Raw genomic sequence first — 22,643 nt, 5'->3', positions numbered from 1 at the left:
GCTGTGGAGAGGCTGGGGATCGAGCAGAGAGGCACGCGGGGGTGGGCGCTGCAGCCGCGGGTTGTTTATCCGGAGTACGGAGGGGAGGGGGGAGCCTGGAAACCGCCCCGTGTCCCATTTCCTCCTCTTGTTTTCGCTCCGGATTCTCCATGTTGGACCCAAACTGAGGAACCCGGAGCTGCCGCCGGAGGATCGGGGCCGGGCACCCGGGGAAGCCGCTGCCCGGGCCGCCCGCCCTCCGTACAGGCCGCCTCCCTTCCTGGCCCAGGGAGGGAACGCGAGCAGGGATGTGAACAGCTGCGGGAGTCCGAGTCTCGAGAGCCGGAACCAGAGCCCGCGCGGGTCCCCACCCAGGCCCCCCAGCCCAGCCCAGCCTGCGCGCCCGCCCGTCCTCCCGCCCAGCCAGCCCGGGCCCGCGGGATTGTTAGATGGAACACGGCTCCATCATCACCCAGGCGCGGAGGGAAGACGCCCTGGTGCTCACCAAGCAAGGTAGGGGCAACAACTTCCCAAAACTTTGCGTCGCCCCCGGGCGGGGAGGGGGCTGGCACAGCCCCGTACCCGAATCCCGGACCCTGACCTCTCCGGGCTCAGCGGCCGATTCCGACCAGACCCCTTTAGTCCCTCAGGCCCTGCGTGCGGGGTGTACCCAGACCCCCTTGGGGGCTGCGCGGGGCCGCGACGCCCGAGGGGGAGGGGCATCATCCGCGCAGCTGTCACCCGTCCTGCGCCAACCCCCGGTGCAGTGAGAGGGGTACGCTTCAAGCGCGAGTCACTGCGCCCGTCCCCTCCGGAGTTGGGGGGTGGGGTCGTCACTTTCCGGCACCCTAGCGCACGGCTGCCCAGGCACCGCGGGGAGAGGGCTGAGGAGAGGTCCGGAGCTGGAACAGTGCCGGGACTGGAGCCCAGAACTTCCCAGGGCCCCCCAAACCCGAGGTCGCTCAGGCGGCGGGCGGTGACGCGTCCGGCGGGACTTGGGACCAAGTTCGGCGCCTGAGGCGGGGGCGGCCGCGGTGGGGGAGGGGCTGGGCCCTGCGCTGGGTCGGGACCTGGTCGCGGGGCTGAGGCCAGGGTGCCCCCGCGGCTCTCGCGGAGCACACGCGTCCGACCCCGAGGCCCTGTCGGCGCCCCTCCCTGCTGCCGCGCGCGCCCCCGGGGCTGCTGGTGCACACAGAGCCGCGTTTGTTTGGCCCGGGAGCGGTGTCCCTGGTTACATAATTCATCGGATGGTATCAGACCCGGCGTGGTTCTGAGTCGCGCAGCGAGAAAGTGGGAGTTCTCCGTGAGCGACGGCTCGCGGCCCCCGCCTTCCTGGGGTTCAGGTGGAGACGCGAGGAGCGTTGGGAGCCCTCGGGGGTGGGCTTGGCAACGCGACAGTGTGAGACCCCCGTCTCTCCCGGAAGCAGGGAAGGGTTGAGGCCCGAGGCTGGGATCTCTTAGTGTGGTCGCGGTGAAAGCCCCGAAACTCCTTGCTCCTTACTCCCCGTTCCTCTTCTGGCCTTGAAGAATGTGTCTAAAACAGCAGGCTGGATTTCCACGGGGAGAAGGGACTAGCGTCGTTTTTTTCTGGAGAACTTACCGGACTGGGGCCCTGGCCCTAAGGCTGGGAAGCGTGCGCTCTTGGGACCAAGTCCGGAACGTTCCTGCCCTTGCTTGGAATCCCCAGAACCGGGCGCCAGGGGCCAGTACTGCAACTGAACACCTCGAGGCCTGGAGCCTGGTCGGGAGCCGGCTGCGGGGCCTCGGTGTCTCCCCACATCGTCCTATTTGGCAACATTAGTCAGCAGATCACTTAACTCCTGAGGTTTTTGGGCCCAGGGAGCTCCCCTAACTTGCCTAAGGGTAAGCTGGGCTATTGGTGTGAGCATTTCCCTAACTTCTGCAATGGAAGGGGAGGGGGCAGTGTGTGATTCCTGCATCGCTTGCCCCTCCTTAAATATGCCTACCCTGAGGAGAGGTAGAGCCGTGTCTCATCAGATCCCAAGCCCCGCAAAGCCCCTGCCTCCCCGCGCCCCTGGCTACATCACTAGCCAGGCTGTGTGACCCAGGCGGCAGCCTCACCTTTGCTGGCTGCTCAGTGGTGCTGAGGGCTGTATAGAGGAGGCTTTCTGTGTTACAACTTCACTGCGCCGGTTCCCAACTCTCCCCACCCCATCCCAGGAAAGGACTCCCAAGGGCTAGCCAAAGGTGAAGAAATTTGGTGTGGAAGGATTCCAGAGGGGGCAGTGTTGATGAACGGGGGTGGGGGTTAGCAACCCTGTGCGTTCCCTCTCAGGTCCACCCCTCATGCAGGGGCTGGGAAGGGTGCCTTCCCCGCAGGGGGTGGGGGGACCACACCAGGAATAAGGGATAGCTGGATTGCTGAAGGGACATCTTACAAATCAGAGCTGGAAGTTTCATCCACTGGGCAAATAAATAGTGGGGAACAGAATAGAGATGACAGCAGAAAGCAAAGAGCTGGCCTCCTGATAGTGTTCTGTTGCTGCTGTGGGATGGATTTTCTTGGAGTTAAGTTTTTAATTTTCTTTTTTGTGTGTGGCTTGTCCTTCAAACTTACCCCTAGAGGAATCTGAATTCTCACTCTCTACCCTGAAGTAATTTGATTGCATTCTAGAAAAGGCAGTACTTTCTTCCCAGGGTTGCTTGGGCACCCAGCAACCAGCAAGCCAACTTTCTGAGGCCCTCACTATTTATAAATCCTGCGTCTTTTCTTTTTTTAAGTGAGGTGGGGAGCAGATGTTCTAATTATCATCTTTAGAAATTCTTTGTCCCTTCCCTCTCCATTGCATCCCATTTCCATGCCCTGCTGCCCTTTGGAAAGAGGCAAAAGTGTGAGGCAGTTAATCAGTAATTTGTAGGAGAAAACCAAATTGCTCTTAGCTTAGCTGGTGTTTTTGGTGAAGTTCTTTGCCATTGCATGGGTTTTGTGTTTTGTTTTTTCTTAAGCATTCTGTTCTTGGAGCTTTAAGGCTGGCTGGGTGTGCTGATGATTCAAAAGTAATTACAGTTGGGGAAGTAGAGCAAAGTTGCTAAAAGCATTGATGATAAAAGGACTGAAATTGGATCATCTTCCCAGACAGATGGGTGAAATGGCTTCCTGGTACAGCAAGAACAGGGTTGTGTGTAACATCAAAAATGAAAAAAGAAAAGTTATTACCAGTTTGGCCAGAGAATGGCCATTTTTTGTAGCCCTTAATGAGGGTGGTACACGGAGGGGGTTAGGCGGGGAAGAGCCAAGGAAACGGGACCCACCCGGTAGCTTCTCAGAGTGAAATGAGAGGGTGGTGGCAGCCTCTTACAAGCTCAGAGTGACCCACAGGTCCTTGTGGGGCAGTTGGGACCTTTTTTGTTTTCTGTGAGACCTGAGGCCCCTTCCTCTCAAACACAGAAAGATGGAGCCTTGTGTTGTCTTCTCACGTGTGGAGCTGAACAGGTTTGGTAGCTGACCAGCCCTAAGAATTAGGATGGTGGCAAGTTTTTTTGAGTTTCTGCTTTCTCCTTATAGAGAGAAAGTCTGCCTTAATCTCTCTTGAAAAAGCTCAAACACCTTTCACTGTAGTTATGGATAGTTCCTTAACTTAAAAAGCTTACAGTGAGCCTCTGTGGGGCCTTCTGCCTCAGCTTGCTCTGTGTGGGTCCAGATTGTGCGTGCACAGCTGGCTCCTCCTGCCCCACTGGTTCCTCCCTTGTCCCTGCCCAGTCTCCCTCTTGGCCTCTTCGTGGCTGCGGAGGCTCCCTCCTATGTCTCTTTTGGAATTTCTCCTCCATGTTGGAGTGGAGTAGGGGCCTGTATGGTGTTTGCCCCCCTCTACCCCCCAACCAAGGAACCTGGCAAGTGCTCTTAACTCATCAACAGGAATTTGTAAAATGCCTGTCATCCTGGGGCTGGGAGTTTGCAGTTCTGCTGCTGAGTTTGACTTGCAGGGCTTTCAAGGGAGCAGGACTTGGGAATTGCTGCAAAAAACTCCTCTGGGGGTGGCAGAGGTTGGTGATGGCCTGTCTGCTGTCTGCTCCTCTCTCAACCACAGGGCTTGTATGAAACTGGGCCTTGGAGGTCCTGTGACCTCCTCTCTGTGGGACCTTCCAAGTCCCTTACTTAAAATGGTAGATACTATAGAAGTCACAGTTCTAGCCAAGATGAATTGATGCTTTCAGCCTTACATGGAGAATTAATTAATAGAAACGTTGGCAATTAAGTATGGGAAAGGAAGATACTATGCAAATACGTGCAAATACGTTTTCCTTCCTCTTGCTGCTCAACTTTCTTCCCACTAGCTTTTGGGTAATTTGGGGTATTGTCTTTTATTACCATCTTGAGAGTTCTGGTCCTTGTATTGGGTGAAATGGGGGAGGGAGGCAGGGGTAGCAGTTAAAGTGTTCGTTGTTATCTCAAGAATTATCTCAGGAGAAAATCAGTTGCTGTGGGCCTGGGTGCAAATCCTCTTTTTCCTCTTCACAATGAGACTTGACAAGACTCTTCCCTGTTCTGAGTGAATTATCTGTAAAGTAGGAATATTGGTATTTATACCTCTGTAGTGCTTGGTACTTATTTAGGGTGATCAGTGTTAATATCCTTACTTTTTACACAGCTATACCGCTACTCCCTTCCTTAGCTGTGTGCAAACTGCACAGTCACGTGGGTTTTATTGTTAAAGACAGGTGGCCAGGGGTCACAGAGGACACTAATGTGGGGTGTGGGCCTCCTGGAAGGATCAGCCTTTGAGGCTTGGAAACATCCTTGCTGCACAGACCCCTGCTTTGTGCCAGTGTGACTTGGGTGGGATATTATGTGCACCAGTGCTCACAGCATGTGCCTTGAGGCTGTTGCCATTCTCCCTGGAGCCTGGGCTTCTGGTGGTGGGAGGAGGCCAGGGAGCTAGCTCTGCACCTCCTGTGAAGAGTCCCTGAAAGTCTAAACCTCTGAACAGTTGCTTGGCCTCTCCGAAATGGACATGCGTGAATACCGGAGACCACTGTGTGCTGCGTTGTCTTAAAGTCAGCTTTGTTTTGAGAGTTAATGAGCCCAGTGAGATTCAGGTTTCTTTCAGGAAGTTCTAGTAGGAAGGAGAGAAATAAAAACAGGTATTGAAGAGAAATAGGTGCTCTTAAGCTATGTCTTTCCTGCTGTAGTTTTGGGGTACAACACTGAGCACAAACGCAGCGTTACGTTTGTCTTAATCCTGAATCAGGCCAGCCAGCCCTGGGAGCACAAAATTAGCTCACTTGTCTTGGGAATTTGGGATTGGGTGTGGCCCGGACATGATTGCCTCCCTCTTCTGAAACAGAGGCACAGTATCCAACTGGGATGCAGATTGACTCGTTAACAAGCAAATCTTACGAAGGAATGAGTAGAAATCAAAGTGGAGAAGTTGACTTAGAACGGGAAGCCTCTATGGACCAGAGGCCAACTAGAACTGAGTTTCTTTGATGGCAGAGTGCCCAGCCCTTCAGGTCTGAGTGTGCCTGCTCCAGGTCTGTATTACAGAATGCGCCCTCCGGCCAGCAGGCAGCCTCCCTCTGGGCAGGAGTGTGTATGTCCTGTTTTGTTTGTCATAATTGTCAGCTGGCTAGGTTACCCTTGAACCTTGATCTCAGAGTGGACCTCCTGACATTTCCTTTCCCTTCCCAGATGCTCCCAAATCAGACTTTGCTCTTACTGTGATTTTATTCTATGCCTTCTTTTATCTCATGACATATGATCAGCTTTCATATCCTATAGGATTTGCTCTTTTCCCACCTGTACTGTTCTCAGGGACCAAATGTGGCCCCAGTCCCAAGGAGAGCTAAGCAGATTCATGGGAAAGTTCAAATTGCATAACACAGGCCTGTGGAAGCGCTTTCCCAGGATGGTGGATCCCAGCTTTTCTGTTTACAAAGTAGAAGGGGGCTAGGACCCCTCCTTCACAGAAACTGGGGCCTGCAGGAAGCAACAGCAGGCTTGGGTCTTTTGGCTCCATGATGAAATAGGGCAAGGGCCCTAGGAAGGAAAACAGAACCTGGGGAACCTTTGAGACCTGCCAAGATGCTGAGGCATGGTGGCGAGCAGGCCAAGGGAACCAGCTGAATCACCCTCTAGTACCTGAAAGAGGTGGGGTAGTCAAGGACCACTGGCAACCTTTAGGAGTTGGCTGTCAGCCAGGAGCACACATCAGGATCTCCTGTGACACTTGCTAAAAATACAGACCCCCGCCTGGGTCCTACCGAATCAGAGCACAAGCAAGTGGGCCAGGCATGCCTGTGTTCCAAATGCGCCCTGTGATTCTGACAAGTGTCGCTGGAAAAGAGCCGGTAAGCGCGGCAGTGGCCCCAGCTGCCTGTTTATCCCTGAGCAGGAAGAGGCCCCTAGAGGGATCCAGTTTTGTTGTTTGTTAATGATCCTGTGGCGCCTAAAGGGGAGTCCTCAAGTTATCTGAGTATAAACGGACAGGGAACAATCCTCACTTACCCAGTATGAGTCACAGACAATATTTCAGAGCACTGCTCTTAGCATTTTATATCTAGTATCTCACTTAATCCTTGTGGTGACCTTGTGAGATAGGAATTTCCCCCCACTTGACATATAAGGAAAACCTCTGCTGAGGGAGCAGAAGCACCTCATGCAAGGTTAGCAACTAGTTAGTGTCAGCCTGCATCGCACTCCAGAGTCGTACCTGAACGTGACCGCACTCTCATTTGCACTGTGCATTCCACTTTAAGGGTGTCTGAGTTCAAATTTACGTGATCTGAAGCCAACTTGAAAGAGACTGTGCAGTGTAGGCCTTTCCACCCCTTTGAGGACACTGAGCTGTGGAGAGGTTGTGCCTTAGGCAAGACCCACACTGTTTGCAAAGCTGAAGTGAGGCAAGAGACAGGTTTCCTGATTTGTAGCTCAATGCTGTCTCAGGTGGACGCACCCAGACTCGTTGCCTGGTCCAGGTGAAACAGCCAGGTGTGGTATGGGCAGGTGAGTTTCCTGGAGGTGGGACAGACTCCTTGGCACTCCTTCCCTGGCAGACTCCTCAGAGGCCAGCCACAAAAGGAAGGAAGGAACTGGTTGGCCATCCTCAATGAGTCTGTGTGTGTGCTAAAGAAAGACTGGGATTGGTTTTTGTGGAGTCCCGGAAAACACCATTTCCCAGCTTGGCCCCGCCACCTTTGTGTGACCTCTGGAATTAGAAATCTCTGTGGCCTCTTTCAGTGTGAACATTTTGAGATTGAGACAGAGATAAGGGTATGAAAGTGCTGTGTACTTAATGACTAGCCCCTGACTCTGGCACGTAACCAGGGCCAGGACACTTCCTAAGCTCCTGGTAGTTCGCACAGCTCTGTGAAATACATAATGTTAGTCTCCCATTTTACAGATGAAGAAACAAGGCCCAAGGCCACACCTTCTATATGGCAGAGCCAGGACTTAAACCCAAATCCCTTGTATAGCAGTTATGCCTCATGTCACCTATGTTGCTCGCTGCTCAGAGGAGACACAGTTGAGGGCTCCTTGTTTCGTTCTGTGCTTTTGTTTTTCTTTATCCATCTCACTCTCATGCATATGTCACAGAAAGCAGGCTTACATAGGTGGAGAAGGGAAAGACATGATTCTTTTTGCTTTTCTACCAAATCTAAGCATTCCAGCCAGGAGCAGAGAGCCAAGGGAGGGGCTGAAACAGTCACCAAGAGAGTGTTCGTGTCCTGCTTAGCAGGTTTGTCTTAACCTCCCAGCCTCCCCAGGGGCCTGCTCAGCACCACCTTAGGCAGAGAGGGAGGCTCAAGGTGGGCAAGAGTGGTTTCCAGTACCCCATGATGACGTCTCTGCCCTAGCTGGCACTGCATGGGGTGAGGTCGTCTGCTGAGGCAGGAGCGGGACCCAGCCCTGAGCGGTTTTCTGGATGGTCTCAGGTCTGTCTGTGCTGCTGCTGAGGGCCATCAGGTCACGCCCTGACATCCAGGAGCCCTCTGGGGCAGAACTGCGCGTGCTGCTGCCACATCTGTGGAAACAGCTCCTCTCTCTCTCTGGCCCAGGACATGTTGCTTCTTCTGGGAACCCGCCTCCCTTGGCAGGTTTTTAAAGTATATTAGAGCTGGCCAGGAGAGTGTTTTGGCAATAACTAGTTTAAAGGCAGATTCTAAAATTGATAGTGTATCTTCATCATGTTTTATAAGTTGCCAGGAATTCCCTGCTCCCTAATCTGAGTCCTTCTTGAGGGAGGGTTCCTGAAGTTGAGGTCCTGTGTTGAGATGAGTGACCAGATTGTTGAAGAGGGTAAGGAAAAAGGCAGGAGGCAAGGTAGTGAGTGACCTGTCACCCCCACCGTACAGGGGACATCCAGGACCCAGGACTGAAGGAAGTCCTCCTTTCACAGGAAGAAGAGAGGGGGATGCAGGGAGCCCTGTTGAACCCAGAGAAGAGGAACTGAGAGATATCTGCATAGGTAGAATGGCCCGGATGCTGGCCACAGGGAGGGCACCAGGGTAGAACACACTGGTGTGAGCCAAACAGCATGGTTGAAACTGCTTTTAAAAAGTCCATGCTGTCAGATTCACACTTACTTTTTAGAACTTTGGGAACTGGTGCAGAGCTGAGTGAGGCCCTGCCTGCCTTGTCACAGATGAGAGCAGTATCAGCAGGCGGGTATTGTGGAAACTGGTATACCTTCTCTGTTGTTTTGGTCTTTTCCGTGTGTGGAATGTCTAGGCATCTCTCACCCTCTTGTTCCCCTGCCTACTCACCTGCTGGTCCAGGGAGCCCTTCCGTCCACCTGGCACTTCAGGGCCAGTCCTTAGCCAAGGCACAGATGCCCCTTGCTGCAGACCTGGGAGGACACCTCTCCATGGGAAGCTCCAATCAGACGTGTCTTGGCTGTAGGGCCCAGGCAGCTGGCCAAGAAGGGCCGGAAATGCTCCAAATACTCTCCTTCCTCCAATAGCTAAGGGGAGGGCGGCCCCTCAGAGAGGCCATTTTATAGTGAGAGCCAGACTAAACTCTTTGCTGTTGGGGGGGATGGGAGATGGCGGGGAAGGAAGTACTTTTGAGGGATGAACCAAGAAAGCATCCTTCCACATGAATGGGCTTGTTAAAATCTGATAGCCTGAGAGCTTGCCTTCTGCTGAATCCCAGGCGGATGTGTGAGGAGTTCCTTTGCTGGGACACGAAGCTGTGTTGTTGGCAACGGTGATATCTGAACCTGACCTTCAGAAGAAGGTTAAAAATAGTGTTGTCCTGGCAAAGCCAGTCTTCATCTGCATGCATGTGCCCGTGTGTGTGTGCATGTGTGTGTGTGTCCGCATGCTCGCCAGCTGAAGAAGCAGAAGCAAATACTGTCCCCATCTGGTGCTTCTTGGGAACAGTAGTGGTGAACACATGAGAGGACCTACCTCAAGGGGAACGGCTGTACCTGCCCTCTGGTATGTTCGGAATACCAGTCAGGGCATGTGCAAGCTGGAAAACTACTTTTGTAGTGTGATAGAAGGTGGAGGGGTTGCTCATGATCTGAGTTTCTCTGGCACCTTTCTTTCCCCTTCTGTTCTCAAGCTTCAGCCGCGTGAGGGGGTGGGAGAGCTCCTGCCTTCTGTTGCTGGCCTCCTTGGAATGAGGTCCACAGTGTTGCCAAGTAGTGGTCATCTCCCTGAGACAACCAGTAAAAACTAGCACTGCATTTAGCTTTAGAGTTTGCACAGTGCAAACAGTAAGCTTTGTTTATCCTTTGAGTCAGGAGTGAGGCCCTGCTGTTGTCCCAGTTATTGGATGAGGAAGCTAAGGCACAGAGAGGTGGTGTGGCTGAGTCAGTTGCTGGCGGAGCCTGGACCCTGGCCCAGGTGATCCTCAGAGGGAAGATCTGCCATATCTGCCCTGCTCTTCACACCCTGCCTCAGTAGGAAGCCTTGTAGCAGGGAGCTGGGGAGTGGCCTGGTTTGCTTGTCTTCAGCCACCTGCTCCCTTTCTGCTTAAACCAGAGCTCCCCCCATTAGGTCTCTGCTGGTCTTCTCCTAATCCAGCCCCAATCCAGATGTTTGCAGCAGAGAAAGCAAATGAACATCAGTAGCAGATCAGGAAGATAAAGGGAGAGCAGCTGATTAGGGGGCAACATGGCACACTCTGGAATCCTGCCCTCCATCATGGGGAAACCGTGTGCAAAGCAGTCCCCTTGACCTCTCAGTCCTCTTGTGCTCAGTGTTCCTCTCCTGGAGATGGGGGGCAGTGGCCTGCACATGGCTAACAAGGACACAATGCTGAGGGCTGCCTCAAAGGAGTCCTTTCAAAGGCTCTTTGACGCAAGTTTCAGACCCCACTCTGGTGTGTGTTCCCTCCCCACCCTTAAACCCACTGAACAAAGCAGTCTTGGACCAAGCTTCCTCCCCCATGTCCCCCTTGATCTCCCAGAGGTATCCGCTGGTCAGAGCAGGTGCAGGGCTGGGGCTGGGGTGAAGCGAGCCCTGGAGGGTAATCCCAGAGCCTTGTACCTTTCATAGACTGCTCAAGAGGATGGCAAAGAAGAGGGGCTGGACCCCAAATTGATCCCTTACCAGCCCAGCCTGGAAAGGAGTAGAACAGACATGGTAAGAGACCTTGAGAGTGCCCACCACCTCCCAGGTGTTGGAGGAGGAAACATTTGCTGAGCCTTCAGGACCCCTGTGGGGAAGAGGCTAAGAGCCCTGGCTCTGGGTTCAGGCAGGTCTGTGTTCAAATCCTGCCTCTGCCATCATACTACCTGTGTAACCTCGAGCATGTTACTCAACCTCTCTGTGCTTCAGTTTCCCTTTCCTAAAATGGGGAATTATTGCCTACACATGTGTTTGTAGTGAGGAATAAATGAGGTAGTGACGTCAGTGTCCTGACACAGACCTGGCACATCCCTGGTGCTCAGTAAACATGACCAAGGCCCAGATAGAATAAGGGGCTTGGTGCTCACATCCTTCAGAGCCTACCCTTTTCTCTTCACTTAAGGGAAACTTTTTCTAATTCTCAGCTGTTGCAAACCAGGGAAGGCTTCCAGAGGTCCTGAGTGTTGAGTGGCAGACGCCCTGGAGGCCCCAAGTCATTGACTGCAGTCAAAGTTGTTGAGCATCTGCTATGCAGAGGGCCCAAGGCTGGTGAATGTACCAACCAGGCTGGGTACCTTGCCCCTATGAATTCCCAGAGGCAGTGTTTGTGCATGTGAGGAGGACAAAACAGCCTGGAGAGGGTTGAGGGAAGTGGGGCCCCCACAACAGAGGGCCTGTTAACACTGTGTTTTTGAGAGGGTCCTTGTCCCCTGCAGAGTTGGAACCAAGCTGAGGAGCCCCTCCTGGCCCCACCCTGGCAAGCTCCCAAAGGCTGGGGCACTTCTGGCGGTGGGCTTTCCTCAGTGGCACCAGCAAGGCCTCTCTGGGGCGCAGCCAGCTGCCTGTTTGACCCTCCTGCCTCCCAGGGTCACTCAGCCATCACGGTGTCTGTCACTAAGGTGCTGGGAGCGTTCTTGACAGCCCTTCAGGACAGGTTTGGGCTGCGTGGCCTTTTCAGAAAGGCCCCATGCCTGTGGTAAGCCCCTGATTGTGGTTCTGTGTGAAGAAACTATAAACCAAGGGAAAAGTGATGGCTCAGCTTTGGACCTGGAGCTTTGTATGCTTGAGTCCCTGGGCTTGGAATTGAGTGTGGGCTGTGCAGGCAGGCGGAGAAAGCAATCGAGAGCTCTCCTGATTTCAGTTCAGGTTATTTATTAGGAAAGAGTCCAAAGAACTTCTCATCGTGCCATCTTAATACTGGGCTGAGCTCTAATGCTTGTCTTCTTAGTCAAGGGGCCTTGGGTGGGCAGGTGCGGGGGAGGACCCAGTGCCGCATCTTCCTTCAGGTCGAATTCCCCAGTCCTGGGAAGTCTGGGCCGAGAGCTCAGGAGTGCTGTCCAGGTTTTTAGGCTAACGGCTGGGGTGGCCTGCTCATTTTCTACAAGGTTTCTAATGGTCATACTAGTGTCAGGGGCTCTGGCCTAACCCAGGGAGGGGGCAGAGGGAGCAAGCTCTGCACTGAGCAGGGTGCCTTCCGCCTTTCTGTTGAGTGCCCTGAGTGCCCTGTGCTGGGGCCGCGCCTACTGCCACCTGACTGAGCGCTGGTCCAGCCGCATCAAGGGGAGCAGAGTTTGGTTTTCTCTCCTCTCCAGGGGCAGAGGCAGTCCAGCAACTGGGTGTTAAGTAGCTCTCCCATGGCCTCTTCTGCAAGAGCCCCCTCAGTGTGTGGCATGCCAAGGACTAAGCCCCCACCACACCGCCTTCCCCTCCTCAAAGGAAAGGTTGACCTCAGTGCACGTTCTGTTTGCCTTCCCCCCAACCCCAAGACATGTCTCCGGAGTCTGTTTTACTGCGCAGAGGAGTGAGTTTAATCCTTAGGCCTCTCCTGCTCAGGCCTGGGGAGACCTGTGGCTGAGGACCATTCCGGCAGCAATTGTGCAGCGCCACCTCCTGGCCGCAGCACCCATCGTGTCCTCTGGTTCAATAGTTGCCAGAAAGTTCATCTAAGAGCAAAAGAACTTGAAAGAGATATTCTGAAGTCCATTTTCTGGCTAATGCTGCAGTGCCCATAGCTTTTTGTATCAGATTGGCTTTCCTGGGGCTGCCTCTCCCCAGAAATACATTCGTATTGTCTTAAGATAGCTTTGTATGTATTTCCAAAGCCTGAAGCGTCAAGCCAGGACTAAGCAGCTGCAGTCTGGAAGCAGGGCCATAGCCTAGACGGCAACACTGCCCCAGGGGCTAACGTGGGCTTACCATCCTTGTGTCTCTGAGGGGATGGAGTAGGAAGGACAGTGGTTTACAGAGGCAGGAGGAGGGGCTCACTGTTCTGTGGGGCTGCAGCTGTCATGTTGTCTAGGCTGCTGCTTGTAGTCTGGGTTCACGTCTGCTGCCACTGACCCAGCATCTGGGGAAGCTGACCTTGACCAGAGCAGCAGCTCCACTAGAAGGGGCCCAGGTTACTCCCTTGTCTAGAATGGGTGGTTCTTCTGGGAGCTGGTGTTAGGAAGGATTTTCATCTTTGCTAATTGAGTTCAGTGAATTAGTTTTGTGCTGCTGCCAGAGCAGCAAGACCCCCTGGATTCTATACCCGGCCCCAACTTTGGAATGTCCCTCCCCTACCATGGAATGAAGCAGATTCTCTGCAGCTCATTTCCCAACAGGACAGTTGTGGTTCCTGCTGTTCCTGCTTTAAAGAGATGTTGGAGTAAGCATGTACGCCTCACTGTTGACTGTGTTTGGTGGTTGGCCAAACACATGTGTGCCCTGGTGGAGCCTACAGACTAGAAGGGATACGGCCTGGTGGGTGCCTGGGGGCCCAGACACCCTGTGCCTAATGCCTCATCATTCCCTCCACTCCAGGCCTGGTCTCCAAGTCCTCTCCCAAGAAGCCTCGTGGACGTAACATCTTCAAGGCACTTTTCTGCTGTTTCCGTGCCCAGCATGTTGGCCAGTCAAGCTCTTGCACTGAGCTCTCCGCGTACAAGGAGGAAGCCAACACCATTGCTAAGGTAGCTGATCAGGATGGTGTGATGGCAGCAAGGAGGGGCTGCCGGCAGGGGCCTCTGCATCACAGCAAGTGGGCAAGGTAGCCTTGCCGGGAGATGCAAAGATCTCTGGCTTGGGGGAGACCCTTTCATCTTCCTTCCTGTGGTGGTCCAGCTCCTTGCTTGCCTCCTGTTGTGATGTGGGCCATCCAATGTCCCTGTCGTTTTAGAGGGCCCTATGGTCCAGACCCTTTGAGGTCCCAGGAGCTATGCAAGGTACTCGTGGGAGCCATATACCAGCCCTGCAGGGGGAGTCACAGGGTTCGCACATAAACAGATGTGAAAACTGAGGCCCAGTGGGTTTATATAGTCCTGAAGAATTAATGGTTAATAATGGTTCTTTGGGAGTTTCATGGTTCAGTCTCATGACTCTCTGGCTGTAAATTCTGTGTGTGTTGTTGTGTTTTCACTGTGCAAAGCTACCTTCCGAGGTACTTGACGCTCAGGAACCGGGAAACTGAATTTCAGCCACACTCTGATAACCTCTTCCAGCCCTCTCACCTGTTCCTGTGAGAGATATTTGGAAATGTGCAGGTGTGCTCAACTCTCACAATGATAGGAAGATAATGTCTGGCATTTCAAGGGTGGGGACAGCCCAGAGCCAAACCCCCCTTTGCCACTGGAACTCTGTGCCGAAACACCAGGGTCTAGCTGATCCTTCCTGTCTCTCAAAGCCAGGCTGAGTACGTGCATCACATGAAAAATACTTCATTGCTCCATTGGGGGAAATAAAAAAATAAAGCATGATGTGACAGCAGTGCTGAGCAATTAGTTTTACAAAGAGTTCACAGTAACATGGAAGAATATTGAGTTGCAACTTTAAGTCAAAAAGCAGAATGCAGAATTGTGTATGATATTTTAAAAGACTGGTAAAACAAACTTAAAGGAAATACACTAAATGCCAGCAGTAAGTTTTTCTAAGTGCCAGGGTTTCCATTTCTAAAGGGTTTCCATTAAAAACACTTTATTTTACAACCACTAACAACATTTTTGCTACTAGCAAAAGGCGGGGGAAGCCTTTCTGATCTCTCTGCACTCCACCTCTTTCCCATTTTAGGACCCACGCTTGTTCACTTGGGCTTCTATAACGTTTTATAGGGGCTCAGCACCCCTCCTCCCCCAGTGTATCCCTGCAAGGTGGGTATAGAAAACACGTTCTCAAAGAGAAGGCTGGGCTCCAGGACTGAAGGTGGCTAAGTCGCTGCAGCGGAGTTCTGATTTTGGTTCTGCCTCTGCCCCCACTGCTGGGGTTCCCTGTCCTCAGTTTATCCCACTGATGGGCAGCAGAAGCTGAGAACAGGGACACTGCCTTCTCCCTCCTTCATCAGGTCTGGGTGCAGAGGATGCTCTGTCCTTTCCATTTCTCTGCCCAGCTCGTAAGAAAAGTCACTTTTGTCCTGTAGGACCTTCTAGAGGGCTAGGGTCTTGGGGAAGAAATTACCCTCCAGGCCCGGGACTGATGCAGGGGGCTTTAGATGGGTGGGGACAGTAGTGGCAGATTGACCAACCAGCTCCTTTTCTCTCACAGTCGGATCTGCTGCAGTGTCTCCAATACCAGTTTTATCAGGTATGTGGATCATACAGGGTATGTGTTCAGAAGCCCAAGGCCCAGTGACCTCTGCTACTGTTGTGGAGTAATGCAGTCAGCCAGAAGGTGCCTGCTGGCCACCTCCCCACCCTGGGAAAGCATTTGTTCCAGATATTTGCTGAGGGCCCACTGCAGATAGGGCATTAGGTTTCGAGGGGACAGCTGGTGTCCATCCCACACCAGCCCTGGACTCTGTCTCCATTGTCCAGGTCACCTCATAGTCCCAGTGGGAGGCTGAAGGCAAGAAGCCAACTCTGTCTCTTTTTTCTCTACCTCTTAGCCTTCAAGTGGCACCTCTCCCAGCTTAAAGTTAGGGGTTCTCCATGTCCTGGATGTTGCTAGCTCTTCCAGGGTTCTGCTGAGGGGAACAACTGAGCTTCCTTGCTGGCAGAGCTCAGCAGCCTAGCTCTGGTTTTAGATCCCAGGGACCTGTCTGCTCCCAGAGGTGACAGAAGAAGATCAAGGAAGGATCTGCGTGGTGATTGACTTGGATGAAACCCTTGTGCACAGCTCCTTTAAGGTAACTCAGCATTTGGCACTCTCCTCCACCTGTCTTGGGCTGTCCTGTGAGCTTGACAGCAGGTGCTGTGAGACAGCTGAGGTGATTCTAGAGCATGATTAGAAGAGGGAGGGCTTATTCTCTGGCATTTTGGCCACACTAGCCTCACAAATTTTCTGGGGGAAACCCTCCCCCGCCAACCACTGCCAACAGGCTGCAACCCCCCGACCCATACCCAGCCCAGAGAACTGCCAGGGCTGTGTCCAGAGCAAGCCTGAGAGAGGAGATGAGTCAGCCTTGCACCTTGCTCCTCTTTGTTTTCTCAAGATGTTTGATAACTCAAGGCCCTGAGACCCTCAGCTCAGGTAGAATTTGGGGTAGGGGCTGGTAGGGAGGCCCAGAGGCACTTTGGCATTCTCTCCTGGGGAGAGGAGCTTCCTGGAGTCTCTAAGCTCTGTTCCTCCCCATCCCTCCCAGGGGGAGGGGCAGTGGCTGCAGCACATTTTGGGGTGTGGCCCAGGCTTCTGGCCTCCTTCCCACTGCTGACCTGAGGAATTTTTCTGCCTTTCAGCCAATCAACAATGCTGACTTCATAGTGCCTGTAGAGATTGAGGGGACCACTCACCAGGTGAGCTGCCTGCCAGGCCACACCCAGCCCAGAGGGCTCAGGGGCCCTGCCCCCCTCACGGCTTGGTTCCATCAGTTAATACCTTTTCTGCAACTCCGGCCTCTCCTTTTTTATTGCTACCTTTCATACTCACCACTTTTCTCATCTTAAAAACAAAAATTTAGCCCCTCATCCCTCTCTAGCTGTTTATCTTTTTCCTTTTTTTCCTCTTTGCAGCCAAGTAGTTCCAAACTAAGTATTATTATTTAATAATAGTACTAGCTATCATTTTCTGGTTACCTGGCTCCTCCCCCACCCTCCCTCAGTGTGGCCAGCCCATTATACGATTTACTACGTTTTCTCCAATCCTGAATAGCTGGGGTCTTGGGCTTGTTGCAGTCAAGGAAGCCACTGCTAGCCCTTGTCCCTCTTCCCCATACCACCCAGTCCATCCAGCTCGCGAAGTTCTTCTCTCCCTGTCGGGCATGTCCTTGCGAAGCCTTCTCCGACTCTCCTCCCTTGGGTCTCTACACTGGCTTCTGCCCCAGTAAATGCTTACACACATCTATCAAAGAGCACTTGAGTCTAAATAAGCTCAGGCTCTGCCCTTGCATAACCTGTTCAGTCCAGGGTTAGGGATCATACGGTGTTGATAGTAAAAAACCATTTACTCAAAACACTTGTGCGAAAGTTCCTCCCAGCCAGCCTGCGAGTAGGACCATTGGAAACTGCCCTCGTAGCCCTGACATTTGTTTGCATGACCTGCTCAAACAGAAGAGCTGTTACTGTAGGGAAATGCTTCCGTGTGTGTTCGTCACTGTCCTGTGCCTATTAGAAGCTTTCCTTCACCACCACTGCCCCTCCCAGCTGAGGTGCTCTGCCAGCCCAGCACCGGCCCTTGCTCAGAACAGGCTTGGCCCTGGGACTGCCCAGCCTCACCCCCACAGCCACTAATTGACGGTATAGAGATGTACAAAACCCACAGGGAAAGATGAAGGCATATTTTTGAACAGGCAAGATATATACTGTGAACCCCTCCCTAGTTAATGAGAAGAAGACTAAATAATGAAAAAGGAGTGAAATGAAAATGAGGGGGGCCACCAGCAGAAGGTGGGTTTTTGGCAAAGAGTGGTGAGGAGATGCCAAGCTTGCTGAGTAGCCAGGCAGAGGGAGGGACTCATCAAAGGTTGAAAAGACAGCAAGTGGAAAGGAGTCAAGCTGTGGCCGTCGGCCAGAGGTTTCTGCTGCAGAGCCAGGAGGGGTCTGCGGAGCTGGTTGAGGCCCCTTCCGGGGTGGAGAGGCACAGCAGGCCGTGTGCGCTTTGAGCGGGAGTGACATGATGAAACGACGCTTTGGGCGAGTAGTTCTGGTAGCACCTGGGTAGGCTGGATGGGCTGGGAAGAGGCAGGAGGGGGAAGCGTGGAGCACAGACCTGTCAGACCTGTGGCCCGTGAACCTTGTAGGCCAAAACATACAAGCTCACAAAAGGTACATGTGAGTGTTAGAGTGGCTGGCCCAAAATGGGTGGAGGGCGTTAGAGTGAGATGCTGAGTGTCTGACCTGCAGTCATTGAGGGAAAAAGTCACTTCTCCCTGCTGCATTTCAGAGAAGCTCTGTCAGGGCGTGAGGTTTGGGGGAGTCTTCGGCCTTGCCTGACTGTGACCTGGACAAACTGCCCTGCCAGAGCCAAGGACAGGAAGCTCCACAGAGGCTGTGGCTGGATTCAAGTAATCCAGGATAGGCTATTTCCATCTGTGAGGCCTATTCTTGATTACTTGTTTCTGGAGGCAGCTGATGGTTCACCATGGGAAACAGATGGCTCCTGGGACATAGGTGTGTGCGCTTCTTCCCAGTCTGGGTCAAGGTTGGACCCCCAAACCAGCAGAAGCCTGGTGAGGGGTGATGCTAGGGTCCTGGTCTGCAGGGCAGAAGCTGGGGGGGAGTCTGGACAGAGTCAGTCAGAACCTACTTGCTGCCCTCTGTGGAGGGGTCAGTAACAGCGCTGTGATGCTTCCCTCGCGGGGACGCCGCCAGCAACCCAGCATCTTCTCCTCAGGTCTATGTGCTCAAGAGGCCTTACGTGGATGAGTTCCTGAGACGAATGGGGGAACTCTTTGAGTGTGTTCTCTTCACTGCCAGCCTGGCCAAGGTACTTGGGGACAGAAGGAAGTCAGGAACTGGGAGCAGGTGTGGTGGCTACAGGGGTGGTCCAGCAGCTCCTTGCTGGCCCACTGGACACCCCAGGGGAGCCAGGACTGCATCCAAACAAAGCCATCTTCTCCTCTCCAGTATGCCGACCCTGTGACTGATCTGCTGGACAGGTGTGGGGTGTTCCGGGCCCGCCTCTTCCGTGAGTCCTGCGTGTTCCATCAGGGCTGCTATGTCAAGGACCTCAGCCGCCTGGGAAGGGACCTGAGGAAAACCCTCATTCTGGACAACTCGCCCGCCTCTTACATCTTCCACCCAGAGAATGCCGTGAGTGTTCCGCGCCCCCACGCTGCAGGGCGGGGGAGGGCAGCGGCAGTGGAGCCTGGGTTTTAGCAGAGGAGTGCACCACCACGGGCGGGCCCAGCCAGCCCTGGTGGCTTTGGGGCAAGGGAGGGCAGAATTGGCAGTCAGGAGACTTACGCCACCTTCTCCCTGCCCCAGGTGCCCGTGCAGTCTTGGTTTGATGACATGGCAGACACTGAGTTGCTGAACCTGATCCCAATCTTTGAGGAATTGAGCGGAGCAGAGGATGTCTACACCAGCCTTGGACAGCTGCGGGCCCCTTAGCATTCCCTTCTTCCAAGCAACAGCCATCCCAGTAGGGGACTTCCCTACACTGTGCCTTTATGATCAGCCTGACAGATGGAGCAGCAATAGAGCATCTCACCAAGTGGGGCCTGGAAATGGAAGTGATTGCAAAGGGCTTTAGGACAGGTTAGATGCTAAGTGGGCAAATACCAGCTGACAATACCAAGAGCTGCCTGCTCCCTGAGTTGGGCTCCCAAGATTGTGTGTATGTGTGTGTGTGTGTGTGTGTGTGTGTGTGTGAGAGAGAGAGAGAGAGGAGAGAGGGAGAGAGTACATGCGTGTCTTGCCTTGAGCGATGTATGTAAATTGTTTCAGGTTCAGGGAGAAGCTGAAAGACCAAGATTCTCTCCAAGTTCATCTCCCCTCCGGTCCCCCTGAGAGCCACTGAGCCCTGTTGGGATGAAGACTTTTGAAGGTTCTGTTGCCAAACCCATGGCCTTTCCGCAGTGTTGTAATGCCATGGGAAGAATGCCTTCGTTGACCCCAGGCACACACCTTTCTAAACCATTTTCCAGCCAGCTGCTGTAGACAGATGGCATTTCTGGAAAGATGAAAGCTTGTGTCCAGAACTGTTCCCAGTGGCCATCAAGTCCTGTGGGCCAAGGGCAGCACCTGCCTCCAGCCAAGTGCCAACGTGAGCCCTTTCTGTGTCTCCCCAAGGCTTGGGTACCGGGCCTGCCTTCCTCACCACCTAGCCATAGTCTTGAACCATGGGGAAGGATGTCTCCTCCCTGCTATGGAAGAGGACAGATAATTGATTTCTGTTCTTCTGACTCTGTTTTAAAATTCTCTTTCTGAACATGGAGTGTGGGACCTGTTTTGTTTCTGACAGCTGTGGTCCTGAGCCTGAGATGGAGGTGGGAGGCCCTGGGGTGCAGGAAAGAGGAAGATGTGGGAGCATGGTGTGTATCCTTCATCTGGTAGGTCCGCTGAGCTTGGGGCTGTGTCCCTCAGCCTGCTCTGCAGGGACTCTGCTTGTGCTGGCGAAGGGCTGGTGTCCAACGTGCAGGAAGGGTGCTCTGCTCCCTCCCTGGCGCTCCGTGGGCAGGGCTCTTTCCTGTCTTCCCCTGGCACCTGGCTTGTGCCAAGTGGGCGTTCTGCCCCAGTGCTCATCCCACCTGGCTGTTGCTTTTTCTCTCCGGGGCCTCAGAGGCAGACCTGCTCTGCCCAGGCTGAGGTGATGGGGGTTCCGTCGTCCAGCTTGCCAGGCTTGCACACCTGCCCCTGCCCTGGGTACCTGGGTACCAGGTGTGAGTGAGCCCTCTGCACACCTTTGCCAGTCTTTCGCTTTCAGTGTTTCTTAATAGTGAATGCTTTAAAAATTGTCACAAAATGGAAGTTTTCCCGGGATGGAAAGCAAAAGGGGAAGGGCTGCTGTAATTGGGAGCACAAGGGGCCCCCCAAAAGGGAGCCCCACCTCAGCATCACTGCCTTAATCAAAGCCTCCCTAGGGGCTGGGTGGGGTTCTCCTGTCTTCCCTCCCTCCCCAGCTGTTTTTTCCCTGGAGGCAGGTGTCAGACATGGTGAACTTTTTCAGGCAAGAGGACACCTCCCCTCCCCTTACCCTTTCCGCTCCCACATGCAGGTCCCAGCCTGAGGAGCTGCCCAGCTTCCTGCACAGCAGGTGAAGTGGCAGCTCCGTGTTCTGAGTGGTAGCTGGCTGTCACACCTTCTCTAACACTGTGGTGCCACCTCCCTCCTTCCCCTCAGGGTTGTAAGACCTTGTCTCTCCCTTTGGTATCACAGAAGTGGAACAGAGCCCGCCCTCAGCATCATTCCCTGGTGTCTGCAGCGTTCTGCTGGCAGGGGAAGAGGTGCTACCCAGGAATGATCCTTCTCCTGAAGGAAAATGGGGGCTTCTGACTCTGAGGCTCTGGCCCAGGCCTCTATCCTAATATGGGCTTGGGGGGTACTTTCCCAGGCCCCACCCTAGGGGTTAGACCCTGGGCCAAATCTGCCATCTGGGTCCAACCAAGCTTTTCTGATTAAATAAGCAATAAAAGGCTCTGCTGATCCAGTTTTTAGGGCCCTTCTGCCGTCCTTGGGGTCTCCATGTTTTTCCAGGTGGAAGAAGAGCCCAGATTCCCCCTTTCCTATGAGGCTTGTCCCAGTATGACTCAGGAGTAGAGCCCAAGTAGCTCGGTGGAGGTGTCCCTGCCGTGTCCGCAGAAGACCCTGCTCTGCAGGCCTGGCTCTCGGCAGAACCCTGCCCTGCCCACCTGCATTTCCTCAGCAGAAACACCGTATTTCCATTTGTCCCTCTCCCTTCCCCAGAGAAACAACTCAGCCAAATAAATCTAAACGGTCCATCTGTGTGGACCAGAGCCTGCCTGAAGTCATGGTTTGCTGCCTCGTTTCCAGTCCCAAGGCGTGGTAGGGGCCAGTGATGGTTGCAAAACTTGCTCCTTAGAGGAATCAGGCCTGACTCAATTTTGGAGGAGGGCAAGACTAAGAGAACTAGTTCATCCCAGGGTCTGTTCTGGGGCTTCCCACTGCCCTTCCCTTCTGAGGCTGGTCTTCGGGAGGCAATAGGCTACCGTGCCGGACAGCCCCAATTCAAGCCATGCCGGGAATCTGCCCACCTGTCAGGTTCAGTTCTGTCAGGTGCCTCTTGAGGGACACAGTGTGTCTCTCTGATTGGGCTTCTAAATCAAAAGCCTGATGTTCGTGTCCCTCTCATAGGGGGAGCTTTGGACACAGGACCAGTCTGGAAAGGGTCAGTAAGAGTCACCACTCTGCACATTGTAGAGGGGACACTGGAGGCCTATGGGTCCCTTGCTTAGAGAGAGGTTGAGTAAATTTGCCTTCAGTTACCTGGGGCCTTCTATTTAGTTGCCTCCTGCCTCCCAAAGATTTTGACCATTTTGTAAGTGTACAAACTCACCTCTATTAACTATAGCCCAGAAGCTTCTTTGTGCTAAAAGCATGGAAGTCTAAAGGCACTCATTCCCAGGGAAGTGGTTCCTGTTCAGTTCTGCCCCCACCCTGTTCCTGAGGCCTCGTTCAGCAGGGCAGCCCCCTTGTAAGGCTGTCCTAAATCCCGTGTTCCCTGGCAGGTCCAGCATCTGGAAGGTAAGCGTGTTTTCCCTTCAGGTCTGCAGTTGGTTACTTAACCATTATTGTCCCTCAGTCACCTTTTGTAAAATGGGGTTTTACTTTTTGTTTTTTATTTTGTAATACTGGTAAATATTTGCATTCAAATGGGGGAGGGAAGGCAGAGATCTGGCCCTGTCCTGTTCCTTTAGTGCTGTAAGGCCTGCCGCTGAATTTGGGCCCTGTGAGCTTCTTTCTTGTAGTAATTCCAGGTTTGCCGTTTCACGTTGTGCCACTTTTCCCCCTTCAAGGTGCCATTTGGAGGGTGGGGATGTTTCCCACTGTGACTGGGGTATGGGACTCTGACTACATTGCTCTCAGATTTATGGTTTGATAAATTTGTTGTATTCGAAAACTTGAAATGTAGGACGCCATTAAGTGTCTGTTTATATTTTTGGAATATTTGTAATACTTACAATTAATAAAAGAGGGTTTAAAAAACCTATCCAGGAATGGGAGCTGCCTCCTGGCCCTGCTGTTCATTCGGGCACTCACCAGGCATACCCTTCTTCCCTTGCAACACCTGTCATGATGAGGCTGGGGTACCCAGGCTGGGCA

General features: G+C 53.3%; 1 protein-coding gene across 1 annotated transcript; it reads left to right on the top strand.

Moving 5' to 3' along the window:
* On the top strand, window positions 1-22,543 carry CTDSP2 (CTD small phosphatase 2). The gene is made up of 8 exons (XM_036894862.2): window positions 1-492; window positions 13,318-13,466; window positions 15,031-15,069; window positions 15,509-15,610; window positions 16,161-16,217; window positions 18,253-18,345; window positions 18,486-18,671; window positions 18,846-22,543. The coding sequence occupies exons 1-8, from the start codon at window positions 429-431 to the stop codon at window positions 18,969-18,971; spliced, it is 816 nt and encodes a 271-aa protein (XP_036750757.1). The 5' UTR covers window positions 1-428; the 3' UTR covers window positions 18,972-22,543.
* The last annotated feature ends 100 nt before the right edge of the window (window positions 22,544-22,643 follow it).

The sequence above is a fragment of the Manis pentadactyla genome, chromosome 10 (assembly GCF_030020395.1).
Source record: "Manis pentadactyla isolate mManPen7 chromosome 10, mManPen7.hap1, whole genome shotgun sequence".
In the NCBI taxonomy this organism is placed as follows: Eukaryota; Metazoa; Chordata; class Mammalia; order Pholidota; family Manidae; genus Manis; species Manis pentadactyla.
This window is presented reverse-complemented; position numbering and strand designations above follow the sequence as displayed.

Bases quoted from the DNA above. Each gene is read 5' to 3' on its own strand.
- CTDSP2 (XM_036894862.2), top strand. From the start codon at position 429: ATGGAACACGGCTCCATCATCACCCAGGCGCGGAGGGAAGACGCCCTG. The intron at 15,070-15,508 runs GTATGTGGATCA...CTCTGGTTTTAG, and splicing joins TCCAATACCAGTTTTATCAG to ATCCCAGGGACCTGTCTGCT. The intron at 16,218-18,252 runs GTGAGCTGCCTG...TCTTCTCCTCAG, and splicing joins TTGAGGGGACCACTCACCAG to GTCTATGTGCTCAAGAGGCC.